Source organism: Panthera onca, chromosome A1 (assembly GCF_046562875.1).
Source record: "Panthera onca isolate mPanOnc1 chromosome A1, mPanOnc1 haplotype 2, whole genome shotgun sequence".
Classification (NCBI taxonomy): Eukaryota; Metazoa; Chordata; class Mammalia; order Carnivora; family Felidae; genus Panthera; species Panthera onca.
In genome coordinates this window covers 226660140-226679389 of record NC_138339.1, presented here as the reverse complement: position 1 = coordinate 226679389, position 19250 = coordinate 226660140, and the positions used below count along the sequence as shown (strand labels likewise).

Below are 19250 nucleotides of genomic sequence, written 5' to 3'. Positions count from 1 at the left end.
TGCTGCAGCAGACAGACACAATTTTAGCTGCTTATCAAACTAGTAGTTTCTTATTCATTGAAAATCCAAATGGGTGTTCCACAGTAGGTGGCTTTCTTGCAAGCTGTGATTTAGAGACCTGGGCTGCTGCTTCCATCTTGTCCTCCCTGTCTTCGTCATGTGGCTCCTGTGTTTCTGCCTTGGAGACAGAGCATGGAAGACGTGCATGAGTGCTTTTCTGTGGGCCAGGCCTGAAAATGGTTCATGACTTTCCTGCTCACATTCCACTGGCTAAAACTCAGTTAAATGGTCACACCTGAGTGTAAAAGAGGCTGGAATTGATAGTATAGCTGTGCTCTCGGGAAGAAAGGAATAAGAATTGGTGAATACCCAATTTATATCAGTGTTGCCAGATCTGAATAGGGAACAATAGCAAATCAAGGTAAGAAATGAAATGCCTTGGGTTGAGAGCCAAGAGGATCCAGATCTTGAATTCTAAGACAGTGACACAAGTGAGAGGCTCATAGCAATTCCCTGAGATAGAACTAAATGTTGTAGGAAACCCCGAGTACAGCCTTCTATTCTATTTATGGATTTGGTGTGGGGAGGACAGTTAACTGAGCCAATAGTAAGTAATTAAGAAAGTTTTTTTGTGTGTGTTTCTTTCTCTCTCTCTCTCTCTCTCTCTCTCTCTCTCTCTTGATTTTAAATCCAATGGCAGACCACAAATAAAAGCAATAATGAGCTAAGTAAGCATCCGGCTCTTGATTTCTACTCAGGTCTGCTCATGGTTCATGAGTTTGAGCCCTGCATCGAGCTCTGTGCTAACAGTGAAGAGCCTGCTCTGGATTCTCTTTCTCCCTGTCTCTGTCCCTCCCTCTCTCTCTCAAAATAAATAAATAAATAAACAAACATTTATAGACTTTAAATTTAGACAGAAAGGATTTAAAAATTTTGTGGTCTCTGTATTAGTGGAAACTAATAGTTTTAAACTTAATGAAAATAACTCCTAAATAGTTCATTAAAAATTTGAAAATAATAACTGTCAACATTTATATAATATTTATAATTTGTATATTTCACATTTTATATGAGGAGTGTTTAAATAGTGTTTTTGGAACTTTAGAAGATAGCTGTGTTATAAATGTTATTTTACTGCAGATGGAAGTTAGTAATAATTGTATGATTTTGTATCTGCTTAATAGATTGTACTTTCTAAACCCAAAGTCATGTGATTAGATAAATGTATTTCATAGTGTTTTGTTTTCTTTCCCCCTTTTTCTCCAGGAGAAAAGTGGAAATTATGCATACTCATAGTCTTTTCACTCTTCTTGGAGAAAGGCTGATGTTGCATACAAACACTGTGACTGTCACCACATACAACACACTTTATGAGGTAAAAAAAATGTGATGACGATTTAAAATGTATTTAGTGGAAACCTTCTATGTAATTGGGATCAGTAGTTGGTCAGTTAATCAAAAAGCCAGAAATCATTATTTTCAAAAATGAACACATACTTACATTTTAAAATTTTATTTTAAAACATACCCATGTACATTTATTTGCCCATCTTTTTATGTCAGTCCAAGGTGTTTTCTTTTAGTATGGGTTGGCTGATTGACTTTGTGCAGTGTTTCTCATACAAACCACACCTATTATGTATTATATATTAGGTCTTTCCCTCCCTCCGCCTCTGCTAATTCTTTCTATCTCTGTCTCCTTTGAAACTACCAACATTAACCTAGAGTTGATAGTGAGGTAAATTATAGGTAAAAATTATTTGTGAAAGCAGTATCTGGAAGGAGCAGTACATTTATTCATCTCAATTGACAAATCCTTTTTTCATCATTTCTACCATATAGCCATATAGCTTGAGCTCCGTGTTTTCTATGAAATGCACACACTACCTCCCAAAGCAGCTGTTTTTATTTTTAAGGACCAGTAAAATATGAGTAATAATCCCTGTGTTAACCTTAAAACCTTAATTCTCCTCTCCTACAACTGGTCTTTGGTGGCCCTAGTTCTTTTCTCTAGTACAAGGATTAGCAAACTTACTAACACCTGTCTGTGTGGCTAGGCGCCAAGGCTAGTTTTTCTGTCTTCAAATGGTTGAAAGTAAGCAAGAGAAAAATAAAATATGACATATAAAAATGATACGAAATTAAATGTCAGTGTCCATAAATACTTTTGTTGGAACAACCCCTGTGCTCATTCCTGTACATACTACTGGTGGTTGCTTTTGCGTCACAGCAGCAGAGTTGAGTAGGTGCAACAGAGAATGTTTGTCATGTTCTCATCACACTTTGCATGCTGCTCTGTTGCACTGCAGATCGCGGCATGTGGTGACTTGATAGTGTTTCACGTATCACAGGTATTTTAAGTCTAGCTTTTTGTTTAATACCAGTGCATAACCGTCATGTCAGAATAAGAAAAGTGGACTTCAGGTCTCACACCTCTAAAATACAGTGGAGTGTGAATTATTTTGTTACAGATTTAGGTGGCAAAGCATTTTATCTGTTACACAAGGACACTATTATACATTGACGCTAATAGATTAAACACTTGTAATAACATCCTTCACTCAGAAAAATAGTAGGCAGAAAATAAAAAATACCATCATAGGGGCGCCTGGGTGGCGCAGTCGGTTAAGCGTCCGACTTCAGCCAGGTCACGATCTCGCGGTCCGTGAGTTCGAGCTCCGCGTCAGGCTCTGGGCTGATGGCTCGGAGCCTGGAGCCTGTTTCCGATTCTGTGTCTCCCTCTCTCTCTGACCCTCCCCCGTTCATGCTCTGTCTCTCTCTGTCCCAAAAATAAATGAATAAAAAAAAAAAATACCATCATTGCAGATTTCTCCACAAGAGTAAAAAAATGAAGTGAGAGACATTGAAGGCAAATGCTAAAATTCTTAATGGATTTGTACTACAATTTTAAATTCATATGGAACAAATTCAGACTCCTCTAATAACTACATTTGTTTCATCTAAGCCACAGTATATCTCAATTCTAGTTTTGGGTGGCCCACAAGTAGAGGATAGTTTTTACATTTTTAAATGACCAGAATAAAAGAAGAATATTTTGTGATGTATAATTTTATGAAATTCAAATTTCATATTTGTAAATAAAGTTTTATTGGAAGGTAGTCACGTTTATTCACTTAGTCTATGAGTGATTTCAAACCATAATGACAAGGTTGAGTTGTGAGAGACCATATGACCCACAAATCCTAAAATAGTTTTCTATCTACCTTTCTGTAAAAATTTTGCTACAAAGATAAAATTCTCTCTCTGCTGTAACAGAGAAATATCTCTCCACTCTTTTGTCGTTTTTATTAAAAAGTACATTTTAATCTGATACCAGAATTAATATGCATTCATTATAGAATTTTGGAAAATACAGAAAACACCAAAAAAAATTTACTTCTGGTGTCTCCATCAGTACTAAATTATATATAAAGTTTTTTGTCAGCTCACATACACGTACAGACACACATACAAAAAACTCATGAAATATCATCCTTCCCATAGCTTTGGGTTCTCCTTTTTGCACGTAACACCATACTGCAAATATTTTTATTACAAAATGTTCATCATAGTTGGGAGGGCAAAGTTTTCTGGTAAAGGGCCAGATGATAGATATTTATAGGCTTTGTGGTAGTCTTAGTTTGTCTAGACTACTGTAACAGAATACCACAGACCAGGTGGCTTATAAACAACGGAAATTTGTATCTCACGGTTTGGGAGGCTGGCAAGTCCCAATATCCAGGCACTGGCGGATTTGGTGTTTGGTGAGGACTCACTTCATGGTTTATAAACCATCTTTTCACTGTGTCCTCCCATGGCAGTAGTGTCAAGGGAGTTCTTAGATTTCTTTTATAAAGGGTCATAGTGTGACCTTCATGAGGGTTCCCAAGCCCTAAACACCTTCTAAAAGGCTCCACACCTCTTAATACCATGACACCGGGGATTGGTTTGCAAGATGAGAATTAGTGGGGTCACAAACATTCAGTCTCTAGCAGCAGGCTTTATGGTGTCTGTGGGACTACTCAGCTCTGCAGTTGTGGCTCAGAAGCAGTTGTAGACACTGTGAGACAAATGGGTGTGCTGGCCAATAAAACTGTATTGTATCTGTTTTATTTTATATCTGTTTACAAAAGCAGATGGTATCCTGGATAGTATTTTGGCCTCAGGTCTGTAACATTACTTTCAGCTGTTTTATTTCATCTTTTTTTTCCGTTTTATCTTATCATCATTAAATTTAAGAGTAAATTAAAAAACTCTTTTGACTACTCTGTTTCTTTCATTTTTAAGCCTAATATTACAACTTTGTGTTATTCATTCATCTAATTACATGATTTGTAAATGCTTATCGTCCAGAACACTGGGTATTACCGTAGTGTTTTTTTTTTAGTATTGCTCCAATATTTGACCTACAAAACTGAATAAGCATTAATAATAGAAAAGCCTACCGTATACAAATCATCTTGATTCTGATATTATTTCCCTAATAATAGTAGCTGTTTTGGAGGGTGTATTTCCTGTGACAGTCACTTTGGTGTAAGTACTTTTCGTACATTATCTCAGAGTCTTACAACAACCCTATGAAACTAGATTTTTTTGTTGTTGTTGCCTTTTTAAACAAACAGAATCACAGGTTAAACAATTTTTTTTCTGTGTCTCACCATTAATAATAAATGGTCATAAGATAGGCAGATTCCATAATGTATGTGCGTAAGGTAAAAAATGTCAGAATCTACCTTTGGTGGACAACATGAAAGTCCTCTGAATCAAAACTGTGCTACAATATCATATTCGAGCTCTTTCTATTTGTGTTTCTATCTTGGTTTTTTTGGACTAATCCTTCTCTGGTTGATGATGTCTACACATGTTTTTTAAATCATTTTTTGCCTACATGAATTTCTAACCCTCTGCTTGTTTTAACCAATTAGTGTCAAAAGAGTAGAATGTCTTTGTAGTTAGTGAAACCTCATATTAAAATAAGAATGTAGCATAATAATATGTTGAATTTGAAAAATCATTAGGTACTTAACCTTAAAGTAAGAACATATGTATTTCTATTAGTTTTCTTGAAAAGTGGCTCAATAGCAAATGCAGCAGTATTTTTGCCTACCATCTATACTCATATGCACTCTCTTAGTATCCAGATTTTAGTCTCTAATGATATTCTGCACTAAAAAAGCCAAGTTGTTGCTGATTCCGTGTCTTAAGTGGAGAAAGTATGGATAAGTTTAGATCTTCTGATATTGGATATTGGATGTTGCAGATAAAGGAACTAACTTACAAGGTCTCTGACCAATTTGGCTGTAATATATGCTTTTAAAGTAGAATAATAATCATGGTTAATTGGAAAGATGGACTAAGTTAATTATACTCTAAAAAAGGAAAACTTAACATAAGTATACAAAAAGTCAAAAAAGAAAGATGGTTATGATATGATTGGGTTGCACTGCTGATCCCATAAAAAAGTAGAAGGGGTCTTAGCATAAGCTTTAGTACCACTAACAAGCCATATTATGTTTTTAGACTGCAGGATGGTGATGACTAATTCTAGATTACCAAAGTTAAAAGACTGCACCATTTTGGAAGGTAGCATCAGGTCACAGAAAATTAAAACTCATTTTGAACTTAATTCTCATTAACACAGTAAGTGAAATGTAACTGTAACCGGAAAACTCAGCCTCAAAACCTGCAGCTTGAGTTTGATTATCCTTGTGAGTAAGCATCGAACAGGGCCTACATCCCTGGCAAGAATGACTTGGTTGATAATCTTCAGTTTGAAAGCTCTTTTACCTTCATTTCCATTTTGGTTTGGGGAAATTAACTTAACCCCAAACAATGTATCAAAATCAATATCACTACAACTGTAGGAAGGTATAAAATGACGCACAAAAATAATCAAGAACTATGTGAAGCCTATGATCTTGGTAATGATATTTTAGCATATGAGGTTTTTTTAAAGTTTTTGGAAGGCCAGTTAAGATAAGGACTATGTCAGTGTCATCTTTATAATTCTAAATCTGGGGCACCTGGGTGGCTCAGTTGGTTAACTGTCAGACTTTGGCTCAGGTCATGATACAGTTCACGAGTTCGAGCCTCACTCACATCGGGCTCTCTGCTGTCAGCACAGAGCCCACTTCAAATCCTCTGTCCCCCCCTCTCTCTGCTCCCCCCCTGCTTGTGCTCACTTTCTCTCTCTCTCAAAAAAATAAATAAATAAACTTAAAAAAACAAAGAAATCTCTCTTTTAAAAAAATTCTAAGTCTGGTAATGCCTATAATAGAATAAATAACAAATTTTATTTTATTTTTTTTTTTTTTAATTTTTTTTTTTAACGTTTATTTATTTTTGAGACAGAGACAGAGCATGAACGGGGGAGGGGCAGAGAGAGAGGGAGACACAGAATCGGAAGCAGGCTCCAGGCTCTGAGCCATCAGCCCAGAGCCGGACGCGGGGCTCAAACTCACGGACCGCGAGATAGTGACCTGAGTTGAAGTCGCACGCTTAACCCACTGAGCCACCCAGGTGCCCCAAAATAACAAATTTTAAAGGACAAAGTAACTAAGACCTTTTGCAGGATATAGCAGATACCATTGTATAAAAGATGTAAAGATCTATCTCGGTTATTCTGAAAATTTTTAAAAATTATTAAAGAAATATCCCTGTCTCTTAGTTTTCTGAGGTGAATTTATTCTTATAGGTCCTATGCTAAGAAGTAAGTTGGCTTTAGTGAACTCCTCTTTGAAATAACTCAAAATTATTTTTATATGAATACTTTTTGAGAATTACATTATTTGCAAAATTTGTATCTTAAGTTGATTTGCTTTATTTTTGCTTTTTTATTCCATCTCTAAATTATGGATAATTATATTTTCTTTTTTTTTTTAATTTTTTTTTTAATTTTTTTTTTTTCTCAACGTTTTTTATTTATTTTTGGGACAGAGAGAGACAGAGCATGAACGGGGGAGGGGCAGAGAGAGAGGGAGACACAGAATCGGAAACAGGCTCCAGGCTCCGAGCCATCAGCCCAGAGCCTGACGCGGGACTCGAACTCACGTACCGGACCGCGAGATCGTGACCTGGCTGAAGTCGGACGCTTAACCGGCTGCGCCACCCAGGCGCCCCGATAATTATATTTTCTTAATGCTTATTAGGACTCTCAAACATACTTAAAATATAATTTGTTAGATTTTAAAATATGTCTTGTAAGCACAAAACTAGATTGTTCTGTTTGACATAGATCTTAATAACACTATCTGATTATTTATTGTATTAAGTATTGGGATATTAATTTTACCTCATAGGTTTGGGTTTACTATTTCTCTTTAAATATTGTTCCTATAATTCAGTTAAATATGAATGTAGACAGAGGCAGCCAAGTGTGGGAACTTCTCATCTGAAGAGCTCAATGTCTTACAGAAATAATGAACTGATTTTTGTTTTTAGTTTCAAGTTTTTATTTAAATTCCATTTAGTTAACATACAGTGTAATACTAGTTTCAAGAGTAGAATTTAGTGATTCATGCACCCAGTGCTCATCACAAGTTTTGTTTTGTTTTGTTTTGTTTAAATAAAAATGTGTATATATGTATTTTGGTTACTTTATCTTTTTTCTGTTAGGGTATAACAGTTTCTGAACACAAAATTTTTACAAGGTGGTAGCATGCTTAAAACTTATAAATATCTAGTAATGAAACCCTTTTCTCAAAATTATAGACTTTCATAGGTGGACAGTATGTTAAATATCTTGTTCAAATATTCTTTTCATAGATAAAGAAACTAAGTGAAAAAAGTAATACAGCTTGTTCAAATTATAAAGATACGAAGATTCTCTGACCCCAGATACTTACAGTGGCAATTGGGTGTAACGGTGGGGTCAATAGTTTGCCATTTTAAGAAATAGCCTAGTACTACTTTTGTCTTAGAAATTGAGCCTACTATCTAAAATGATTTATACATGATGAAGCTGGGGAGTGAGTAGGTCAGAGAGGAAGCTTTAACAGCTCCTGCTTAAACCTAAACTCTTTCTGTGGCCCATGAGTTGTGAGATAATTCCATTTATAAAATGGAATTTAAATGTATAATGCTAGGCTCAGATCTCTGTATCTAAATACATATTTAACAAGTTACTTCCATGCTTATAATTCATTATTGTTCCTCAGCCCTGTCCAAAATGATTAGCCACTAGTCACAGGTGGCTATGGAATTCTTATAATGTGGCTATGAATTGAGATGTGCTCTAAGGCTTAATACATATTGGATTTCGTGTCCGTATCTGGCTCTGAACCCTTCCTACAATTTTGGTTTTGTAGGGGCTGGGGTTAGCTTCCTATGCGTATCTGTAATCAATACAAGTCAAACTTTCATGGCCCATCTTGAGTCATGTCCTTTCATTACAATGTTTATATTCATCTCTCCTTATTTATATCTCATTATTTCCCTCCCTCTTTTAAAAACTCATATAGGTTCTTGGGGTGCCTGGGTGGCTCAGTTGGTTAAGCTTCTGACTTCAACTCAGGTCATATTGCATGGTTCGTGGGTTCGAGCTCTGCGTTGGGCTCTGTGCTGACAGCTCAGAGCCTGGAGTCTGCTTCAGATTTTTGTGTTTCCCACTCTTTCTTCTCCCCCACCCCCTGCCCCTTGTGTTCTGTCTATCAAAAATAAATAAACATTAAAAAAAAGAACATGTATTTATGCCTGTCTCGACAATTGATTCTTGAAATAATAGTTCCACCTAGCATCTATGTTTCTCATTCCAACTATGTAGCAGAGTGTGGGCACATAAATGGTTCTTAATAAGTACATGCTGGGTTGAGTTTCTAAATATGTTTTTTTAATTAAAAAACTCATACTTGAATATGTTATAGTTTTCAAAACACTTTCACATATAGAGCCTTCTTTGATCTTCCTAGCAAGTTTATTAGGTAGGCAAGGCCATTATTATCCTCATCGTTAGAAGATTAAATACAGACTTAAAAAGGACAATATAAAATTGTAGATTTTTGGGGATAAATATTATTTTCTTTGCAATGAGGTTTCTTATTTTTGGGGTGAGACGGTTTTAACTAATCTTCATCATGGAAGAGTGTGGCCTGATCTTTCCCAAGCCTGTCTACAGTTATTTTTAATCTGTTTGTAACCAGAATTTTAGAGATGTGGTCCACTGGGCTGTAGGGCCACACCAGGGCTTTTTTGGGCAGACTGGTGTGAAAACTTCTCGTATGCATACAAAACCACTGAATGTTCTTTGGTATTTTCAAATTCCTAGGATTTGCAAAGAAATTTTTGTCCCATGTGTCTGCTCCATCTGATTAGTAGTGCATGTCTGTAGTGCAGTGTTCAGAAAATCCTGAGGCACTGTTCAGTTTCAACAACAAAGTGTCTGGTTTAAACACAATTATAGGCGTGAAGGAGAGGGGTTCTTAAACCCTGTATTTATCATTTTAGTAACGGTAGGTTAGTTTTAATTTCAAGGCAATACCTTTTTGATAAACATTCCTAATATACATAAGTCAGTTTTCTATCTTTATCTCCTTTTTCTTCTTTCTCATTTCTGAGCAGAAGGTCAGAAAAGCGCCTATACTGGATATCATGGTCTTTTTCTAATCAGAAGGGATCATCTCTGGCTTGTAATTAATTCCCTTTCCCCATCCTCAACTTTCATAATAATGGCTAAGTACAACTAGGCTCTCAACTAACTTTTATGGTTTCTCCATAGATATTGTACCTTACTGTAGGCTGAACTGAACGTTTCATTCAGAACTTAGCATATTAATTTAAACAGGAAATTAAATCAGTAATATAAAATTATATTCTTATTAAGTATAGTCTCATTGGACTATACTCATGCAAGAATAGGTATACACAGGCTAAAGCCTAAACTACAGTGAACAGCCATATGTCCATTATTTATATATAATTCAGTTATCCATTCTTAAATTTAACAAATGTTTGAATATTGGCAGTGTGTCAGGCATTGTGCTGATTGCTAGGAATATAACAGTGAAAAAGATGTGTAAGAATCCAACACTCACAGAGACTGCTAAATTTTAGTGGAAAAAATTAGAAAATGTTTTAGAATTCTGTTTTTTTCTTTATTTGGTTAACTTCTTGTCATTTTTTTTTTGTTATTTGAAAAAATAAGTTTAAAGAAAAATTCATTAGTAAATGACAAAGAGCCACATTTCTAATGAAGACTTTTCCTTTATCACACTTCATTTTGAAGTTGAGACCCAGGCTCAGACATTATTTTTTTTATTGCCTTACTTTCTAAGTTTTTTAAAATTAATGACATAAGAGTCAAATGTTTATACACCATAAGTTTGCTAAGGATGTACAGTGTAAGGGTATTTCAAACAGAGTAATTCTTGGATTTCCTAATTAATCTTTCCTTCTGTCAATACTGGTTTGTTTTTGTCTTTATCCATAATAAACAAAATTTGAAAACTGAAGAATTAAAGAGTTTAGAAGTTTCAGAATGACTAGAGGACCCTTAGAAGAGAGTTTCATTTGATTTTGACAGAATTGACATTTTTTGCATTCTTTGTATATCTATATTTTTAAATTATGATTTAAATTATTTATTAAATGAAATTCAAATTCTTCATCTTTCAGATCTTGACAGAGCAAGTATGTACTCAAGTTGTACACAAACCACATCCAGAGCCAGATTCTACAGTGAAAATTCAGAATCCAAGTGAGCAAATAGCAATTTAAAAAAAAAAAAATATATATATATATATATATACATGCTATACCTACAGCATAGGATATATATATATATATATATATATATATATATATATATATATATATATATATCCATCCCTGTGACTTATCTACTGTGTAACTGGAAATATGTAATTCTTAATTCCTTTCACATATTTTGTTTGCCCATCTCCCTACCTCCCTCTCATTTGACAACCAGCAGTTCTCTAGTTCTGAGTGTATTTGTGGGGTTTTTTGGTTTGTTTGTTTGTTTGTTTGTTTAGATTCCACATGTAAGTCAAATCATATGGTATTTGACTTTCTCCCTCTAACTTATTTCTCTTAGCATAGTACTCTCTATGTCCATGCATATTGTTGCAAAAGGCAAGATCTCATTTTACAACTAATATCCTAGTGTGTGTAAATACCACATCTTCTTTAGCTGTTTACCTGCCGATGGACACTTAGGTTGCGTCCATATCTTGGCTATTATAAATTATGTTGCACTGAACATAGAGATGCATATATCTTTTAGATTTAGTTTTTTTGTTTGCTTTGGGTCAATACCCAGTAGTGGAATTACTGAATCATAATGGTAATTCTATTTTTAATTGTTGTTTAATTGTTGAACTGTTTTTCACAGTGGCTGCACCAAATTACATTCTTACCAACAGTGCAGGAGAGTTCCCTTTCTCCTTTTCCCTTTTCTCCTAATCATTATGGTGTTTACCATAGTTCATAATACTTTTAACTCACCTACCATAGGGCTAAGCTGAAAATGAGTAAAGGTTTTTGAGTGGAAGATATGCAGTTGTAAATCTTGACTTTTTTGTGTGCGTATTCACAGTGATTCTTAAGGTGGTGGCAACTTTGTTAAAAAACTCTACACCAAGTGCCGAACTGATGGAAGTCCGTCGTTTATTTTTATCTGACATGATAAAACTTTTCAGTAACAGTCGTGAAAATAGAAGGTAAGCAATTTCAACACTATAACAAAGCTTTATTCCATAATTATTTTCTCTCCTTTATTTTTAGTCTCTTTCAAAAAGTTTTTCAAAACTTTCCCATATTGCTAAATACTTGTAATTCTCCGAAAAGGCATTTTATGTTTCTTTGGTCTAATGTACATTCATTATACTTACTTTTATATTTTTATTTGATCATGTGGGTATTATATTTTAATTGTGGATATGAGTACACATATTGAAGATGCACCATTCCTTCTGGTGATACCTGTGTGTTGTAATTGTGTTGGAGTTGCTCATATTCATCTCTGCTTTTCTCAGTTTCTGTCCGATAACTGATTATTGTGATGCATTTTTAAGTTAGTTAAGACATGGGGTACAGTCTAAGGCTGTGGGTGCTTCCTGAGTCTTTAACAAATATGTATTGAATGTCTGGTATGTATCAAACACTGTGCTGCACACAGATTGTCTTAGTGTTCAGTCTTGGCACAATTTAATGGGGAAGATAACAAGAAAAGAGTGATTAATACGTAATGTATTAAGTGCATTGTGAGTGCTACAGGTGATGAGGAAGTAGAGAAACGATAACTAAATCTGACTGGGAGAGTTAGGAAACCAATTTGAAATGATAATTTGGATTTTTCCAGGTAGAAAAATGGGAGAAAATCATTCCAGGTATAGAATATAGAATGTGCAGAATGACTGTGCATCTTGCTTTACCTAGGTCAGATCATATTTTCACTCTTTATCTAAATTTAAAAATAGTAAATTCTAATATAATTCAGGTATTTTTAATGAGGTGGGTTTTTTGTTTTGTTTTGTTTTTTTAACCCACTAGATGCTTATTGCAGTGTTCAGTGTGGCAGGATTGGATGTTTTCTCTTGGCTATATCAATCCTAAAAATTCTGAGGAACAGAAGATTACCGAGATGGTCTACAATATCTTCCGGATTCTGTTGTATCATGCAATAAAATATGAATGGGGAGGATGGAGAGTCTGGGTTGATACACTGTCAATAGCTCATTCCAAGGTAAGGAGATGTAGCATTTTATATCATCAGGGTTTCAGCTGTGGATTCAATGGCTATAAACACGCATCTGGTGCCATCTTGTGGGCATTTTACATTATGGCCGATTCCTTTATCTCCACTTTCTTTACTGTTTTTGGTTTTATTTTCTCTCTATTCTGTAACACTGTTAGAGCTTGAAATATTTTATAGATCATTTCATTGAAACCCCATGTTTATGAACTAGCGATTTTAGACCCCAGATGTAACCCCACATACGTTTTATAGCTCGAGTCTGAGCCAATAGTTCTTTTACCTTAAACATGTCTACTGGTTCTTAAAAGAATATTTCATGAAATACATGCTGAAAAATACTTTCTTAAAAGTAATGAGAAATTGCCTTTATTTCCCAGTGAATCATGAATAAGGGTTTAAGTTTAGTGGCATTTTTAATTGCATTATCTTTCCTTTTTAATTCTAAGAATCTATATATCTGTATTTTAAATGTTACCTGATCTTTGGTGAGAGAAAGTAGTGAGTTAAAGTGCACATTTATGTACACATTAGATTCTGGAAAAATCAGAGTCAAGATTTCTCATTATGTGGTGTCCTAGAAAAAGCGTGGGTGTCAGAAGTTTGGCTTTTAATCCAGTCTGTGCCACAATTCAGTTTTGTGACTTCAGGAAATTTGTATAGTCCTTTTGTGCAGGGGTTAGAAAAATGGTCTTTTTAATGTTTTTTAACCTGTACAGGTAGTAAATATTTTAGGTCTTGGGGGCTGTACAGCCAGCCTCTGAAGCAGCTATTTAACTCTGCCATGTGGTGTGAAAATAGCCATAGGAAAAGTGTAAAAAATGAACATGGCTGTGTTCTTGTAAAACTTTACTTACTAAAACAGGTGATAAGCACATTTGATTCATGGGCTATACTTTGCCAGCTTCCACTTTTAGGACTTGATTTCCTCTTCTGTAAAATAAAGGAATTTTTGTATCAACATAATCTCCAAAGGAAGATCCCTCTCAACCTAAAATCCTGTTGTCATTTAGGTCAATATCATATGTGCCTATGAGGAAAGATTTTGAACTTTATTATTTTCAATTTTAGAAGAGTTTTTACTTCTGTTAAAACTTAAATTTTATAATGTATTGGCACCTTTTATCATTAACAAATTTTAAAATACTACTTGATAAGAAAAAACATTTCATGTTTTATGAAAAAATATATTTCATAATTATTCTTAAACAAGCCATGCAAAGTAACTGATTAGTCTATATAAACATAAATTTGTGATGTTTTAACAGTTTAAAAATGTACATATTTATAAATATGTGTGATTTTTAAAAATCTCAATTGGAAGTAGGCACACATGAATAATAGATGGTGAAAACTGATATGGTAATACTTTGGATATTATATATATTATTAGCCAATTTTCTGTGTTAGCTGAACTCAAATATGTAGGAATTCAACTGGCATATTAGGTTAGAGTAACATTGAAATACTCAACCTAAAAGAAAAGATTACTTCACTTAAAACTTTAATGTTGCTAGTTTACTTAACTGTTTTTGGACATTGTATATATATAACACACACACACATACACACACATGTATATAAAATAAGTCATATGTAACTATTTTTGATGATTACTTCCAATTACTTAATGAAACTTATCTTAAGATTAATATGTGCTACATTTGAAATCTTAATTTTGATACCATTTTCGCTATTAACATAACTTTACTTGTATTTTTTTCTCCTTGGTGTGTATATGAAATGCCTTAATGTTTTCTTTGCTTATTCCTAAGGTCACTTACGAAGCACATAAAGAATACCTAGCCAAAATGTATGAAGAATATCAGAGACAAGAGGAGGAAAACATTAAAAAGGGAAAAAAGGGGAATGTGAGCACCATCTCTGGTCTTTCGTCACAGGCAACAGGAGCGAAAGGTGGAATGGAAATCCGAGAGATGGAAGATCTCTCACAAAGCCAGAGCCCGGAAAGTGAGACAGATTACCCTGTCAGCACAGACACTAGAGACTTGCTCATGTCGACAAAAGTGTCAGATGGTATTCTTGGAAATTCAGATAGACCGGGAGGTGGTGTACATGTGGAAGTGCATGATCTTTTGGTTGATATAAAAGCAGAGAAAGTGGAAGCCACCGAAGTAAAGCTTGATGATATGGATTTATCACCGGAGACGTTAGTAGGTGGAGAGAATGGTGCCCTTGTGGAGGTTGAATCTTTATTGGATAACGTATATAGTGCTGCTGTTGAGAAACTCCAGAACAATGTACATGGAAGTGTTGGTATCATTAAAAAAAATGAAGAAAAGGATAATGGTCCATTGATAACACTAGCAGATGAGAAGGATGAACTTCCGAATAGTAGTACGTCATTTCTCTTCGATAAAATACCTAAACAGGAGGAGAAACTTCTTCCTGAACTTTCTAGCAATCACATTATTCCAAATATTCAGGACACACAAGTACATCTTGGTGTTAGTGATGACCTTGGATTGCTTGCTCATATGACTGGTAGTGTAGACTTAAGCTGTACATCAAGTATCATAGAAGAAAAAGAGTTCAAAATCCATACAACATCCGATGGAATGAGCAGTATTTCTGAAAGAGACTTAGCGTCATCCTCTAAAGGGTTAGAGTATGCTGAAATGACTGCTACCACTCTGGAAACCGAGTCATCTGGTAGCAAAATTGTACCAAATATTGATGCAGGAAGTATAATTTCAGATACTGAGAGATCTGACGATGGCAAAGAATCAGGAAAGGAAATTCGAAAAATCCAGACCACTGCTACAACGCAAGTGAGTTATCCTACGTGAGTTCTAAAAATGCATTGGACAGATCCTGAGTTGTTAGCGCTACGGTAGAGTAATTTCCGAACAGTTACATCATGTTTATACTTAATTATGGCATTATAGTAACTTCGGGAATCACTTGTTATGGTAGTATATATACAAAAGAAATTTAAAATATCTGAATTATATTTCCAACTCCACCACACTGTGTCTGTGTACCTTTGTTGGGCCTCTCTGGGCCTGAATTTCCTTATACAGTACAAGTGTTTGTACCAGATTAAAATATGACCTGGAAGGGCTCTACCCGTTCCAGTATTTTGTGACTCTGTGACTAAATTTACACATTTTGTACTCAAGATCTTCATTCTGAATACTCGATTAATTTTAACCTTTTAAGCTTCAGGCCCAACCCCGTTCTGTGGATTATAGCAAAGAGGACTTGGAGCCCAGATTGAACTGATAAATGAAATGAAAGGGAAGGGAAAAGGGAACTGTTATTTATCAAGTGCCTACTATGTTCCAGGCACTGTGCTATATGTTTTCAGATTTAATCCTCACAACCACCCTGTGAGGTAGGTAGTATGGCTGAGAAAATTTGGACTTATTAGCAGTGAAAATTTTCTTTACAACGATGTGGCTAGGAGTCGTGGTTATGAGAAAATTAAAGATTCTTAGGCCTAGTGGTGAGGAAATGTTAGTGCTGCATTTCTGGCCTCACCAGAGTAAAGCTAAAAATAGATGATGTTTTCTGATAGGAATTTTAATTGTGGAGCTTTGAGTTTTAAGACCACTTCCTTATTTTCCAGGCTAAATTACCTTATGATTAAGAATTGAAGAATACTTTTACCATTAGTGATTTGGGTTTTTGGTTGTTCTCTGGGTTTTCCACTCACTGTTTCATATCATCAAAGATAAGGTTAACGTGTTTCCATTAGAATTGTATTATAAAGAGTAAACCATACGTTTCTGGTGTCTTTGTACTCTAATAACAATCCTTACATATTCCGTGTGGGGAAGAAACCACAACAAACAAACAAAACATGTATTCTGTGTGTGGGAAAGCTATTTTTATTTTTTCTCTGTTAACTGCCAGTTTCTATTTTTGTGGCGGTTGTACTACCATGGTAATTGGAAGGGAGTGGGGATATTGAATTAGGTGAAGATTTAAATGAAAGGAAAGCGTAGTGCGTTGTTTATTGAGCATAATAATCGCTAGGCTTGCCTGGTTTTCAGAGGTTGTAGGTATTTTTCTGGTTTTCTAACTTGTCAAATGAATGTACTATTTTTCGAAATTGAAGTATTGTGAGTAAAATAGACTTTTGAGTTAATTTCAATCTGTTCAAGTAATATTTTTTAATCTTGTGTTTCTAAGTATAGTTAGTTGATGACATATATCCCGTATACTTCAATTTTAATTACATGCTCACTTTTGTAAGGGACACATGTGTCTGTATGAAGACTCCATAAACAAGGGTAAAGAGGACTTGGTTTTCAATGTGAACCCTGGTGTTAGACTTGAGGTATTTGATGTCCTTGCCTGGTTTTTGAAACAGAAAAATAAAAGTAATAATAGTAGCCTCTTTAGCTCAAAAAGGTTTCTGTCTATGGAATCACCAGATGAATAATATGTGTAAAATAGATTAACCTATCAAAGTTACATGCAGGAGCTCTCCTCACTCACTTGACTATACTTACTGTTTTCTTTTTGAAATCATGCATTTCTTTGGCAGTCTACAGAAGTTCACCTTTTCTCTCTCTAGGCTGTTCAGGGTCGGTCAATTACACAACAAGACAGAGACCTCCGAGTTGACCTAGGATTTCGAGGCATGCCGATGACTGAGGAACAGAGGCGCCAGTTCAGCCCAGGTCCACGCACCACAATGTTTCGTATTCCTGAGTTTAAATGGTCTCCAATGCACCAGCGACTTCTCACCGATTTACTGTTTGCATTAGAAACAGATGTACATGTTTGGAGGAGGTAGAAATATTTCTTTTCTTAAGACAACTTTCACTTAAGAAAATGACTATTTTAAATTACTGATCCATAGTGAATTATATCATTGAAAATCTCACAAATTGAACTTATTAAAAATAATCCAACATGGGGCACCTGGGGGTGGCTCAGTTGGCTAAGTGTCCAACTCTTGATGTCAGCTCAGGTCATGATCTCCCAGTAGGATTCAGCCCCACGACATCAGGCTCCTTGCTGACAACGTAGGGCCTGCTTGGGATTCTCTCTCTGTCTGTCTCTCTCCCTCTCTTTGCCCCTTCCCCGCTTGCGCTCGCTTTCTCGCTCAAAATTAATAAACTTAAAAAATAATCTAACACTAAAACTTTGTATGGAAACATGAGTATTTTCATAAAGGTAAGGTTATAAAGCCTAGGGCTCAAATCAACAGGTATCCAAGAACTTAGGACAATTAAAAAGTAAAATTTTGAAACCTGGCATTGCCTAGTCTATGTATAAAAGGGATTTAACAACAACAAAAAGGTTAAATTTTGGTTCAAAGCTGCTTCCACATTTTTTGTTCTTTTTCTGTTAAAATTAATACCATATACTAACTTTATTCTGGGTAATAAAATTATAACATAGTGTTAAAATTTAAAATCACCTATGACATCTGTTTTTAGAGCCTTTGCCCTTGAAGTCGTTAGTATCAGTTCATATATAATCACCTAAAGAAAACAGTCTGCATAAATTAAATCATCACCCTGCTTCACTTTCAGTTGATTTTCTAATAGCAAATATTTGACAAATTAAGCAGTTACAAGAGTGCGTGCGCATAATTTAGGAAGTTGGTGGCTGGAACAGCGTACCCTACTGTCGTTGACTTAAACAATCAATGGCGTGATGTTCTCTGGACTCCAGGAGACTTCTCTGCTTCTCCTATTTTTCCTTCTAAGATTCAAGGTGGCTGATTCAGCTCCTAGCACCACTAAAACATTGGAAACTTGCCCAGACTGGAAGGCAGGGTCTCTTCTTCTTCGTCCTTCATCCCCTTGTTCCTCCTCTCCCTTTTTTCCCCTCTTCCTTTTCCTCTTTTTTCTTTTCCCCATTTTCTTCTCCTTCTCTATCTCTTCCTCTTTCTCCTCCTCCTCCTCCTCCTCCTCCTCCTCCTTCTCTGCTACTTTTTCCCTGTCACGCTCCTTACCCTCCTTTCTTCTTTTCTAAAAGAAGCCCTCAGGAAATCTTCCTCTCACCTCTCACATGCCAGAAGGCAATCACCAGCAAAAGGGAATGGGATTGTAATGACTGGCCTATATAGAGCAATACTGGTTAATAACCTCATAGCTGAGGTAAAGCCAACCTTTCCTGTACTTGATCTAGCTCAGCAATAGAACAAAATCTAGATTGTGTTAGCAGGGAAGAAGGAATAACTATTATGGAGAACAGTCGATGTCTGCTATAGAAAGCTTTTACTTCTAATTTTATTTGACCAGTTTGTCCTTAGTCTACTCATGTGATAGAAACAATGGTCTTTCCATTGTTAGTGTTGTTCTATGCTAAATTACCTGGGTATGATAAATAAGGAAACTGGAACACAGTGAAACACATTACTGTTAGCATGACATCAACGGAGATATATAGCGTAACTTCCTAATTATAATATTAGTAGTCCTCAAATGAGTGGTACTCAACTTCCCTTCCTTTAACATAAGATGGTTACATAACATACACACAGATACCACATGTCTCTGTTTTCACGCGCTCTCGTAAAATTCCCCAAACAGAATTTTACTTAATTTTTTAAAAGCAC

The 19250-nt window shown here is 35.3% G+C and overlaps 1 protein-coding gene across 11 annotated transcripts in view; it reads left to right on the top strand.

Moving 5' to 3' along the window:
* The window catches only part of NBEA (neurobeachin), a 678106-nt gene that overhangs the window by 192725 nt on the left and 466131 nt on the right, over positions 1-19250 (top strand). For all 11 annotated transcript variants that reach the window (XM_078434421.2, XM_078434419.2, XM_078434413.2 and 8 more), the window contains 6 exons: positions 1267-1375; positions 10609-10690; positions 11549-11672; positions 12505-12697; positions 14482-15498; positions 17253-17470. In XM_078434421.2, coding sequence (XP_078290547.1) covers positions 1267-1375; positions 10609-10690; positions 11549-11672; positions 12505-12697; positions 14482-15498; positions 17253-17470 — 1743 coding nt within the window. The remainder of the gene's footprint in view (positions 1-1266; positions 1376-10608; positions 10691-11548; positions 11673-12504; positions 12698-14481; positions 15499-17252; positions 17471-19250) is intronic.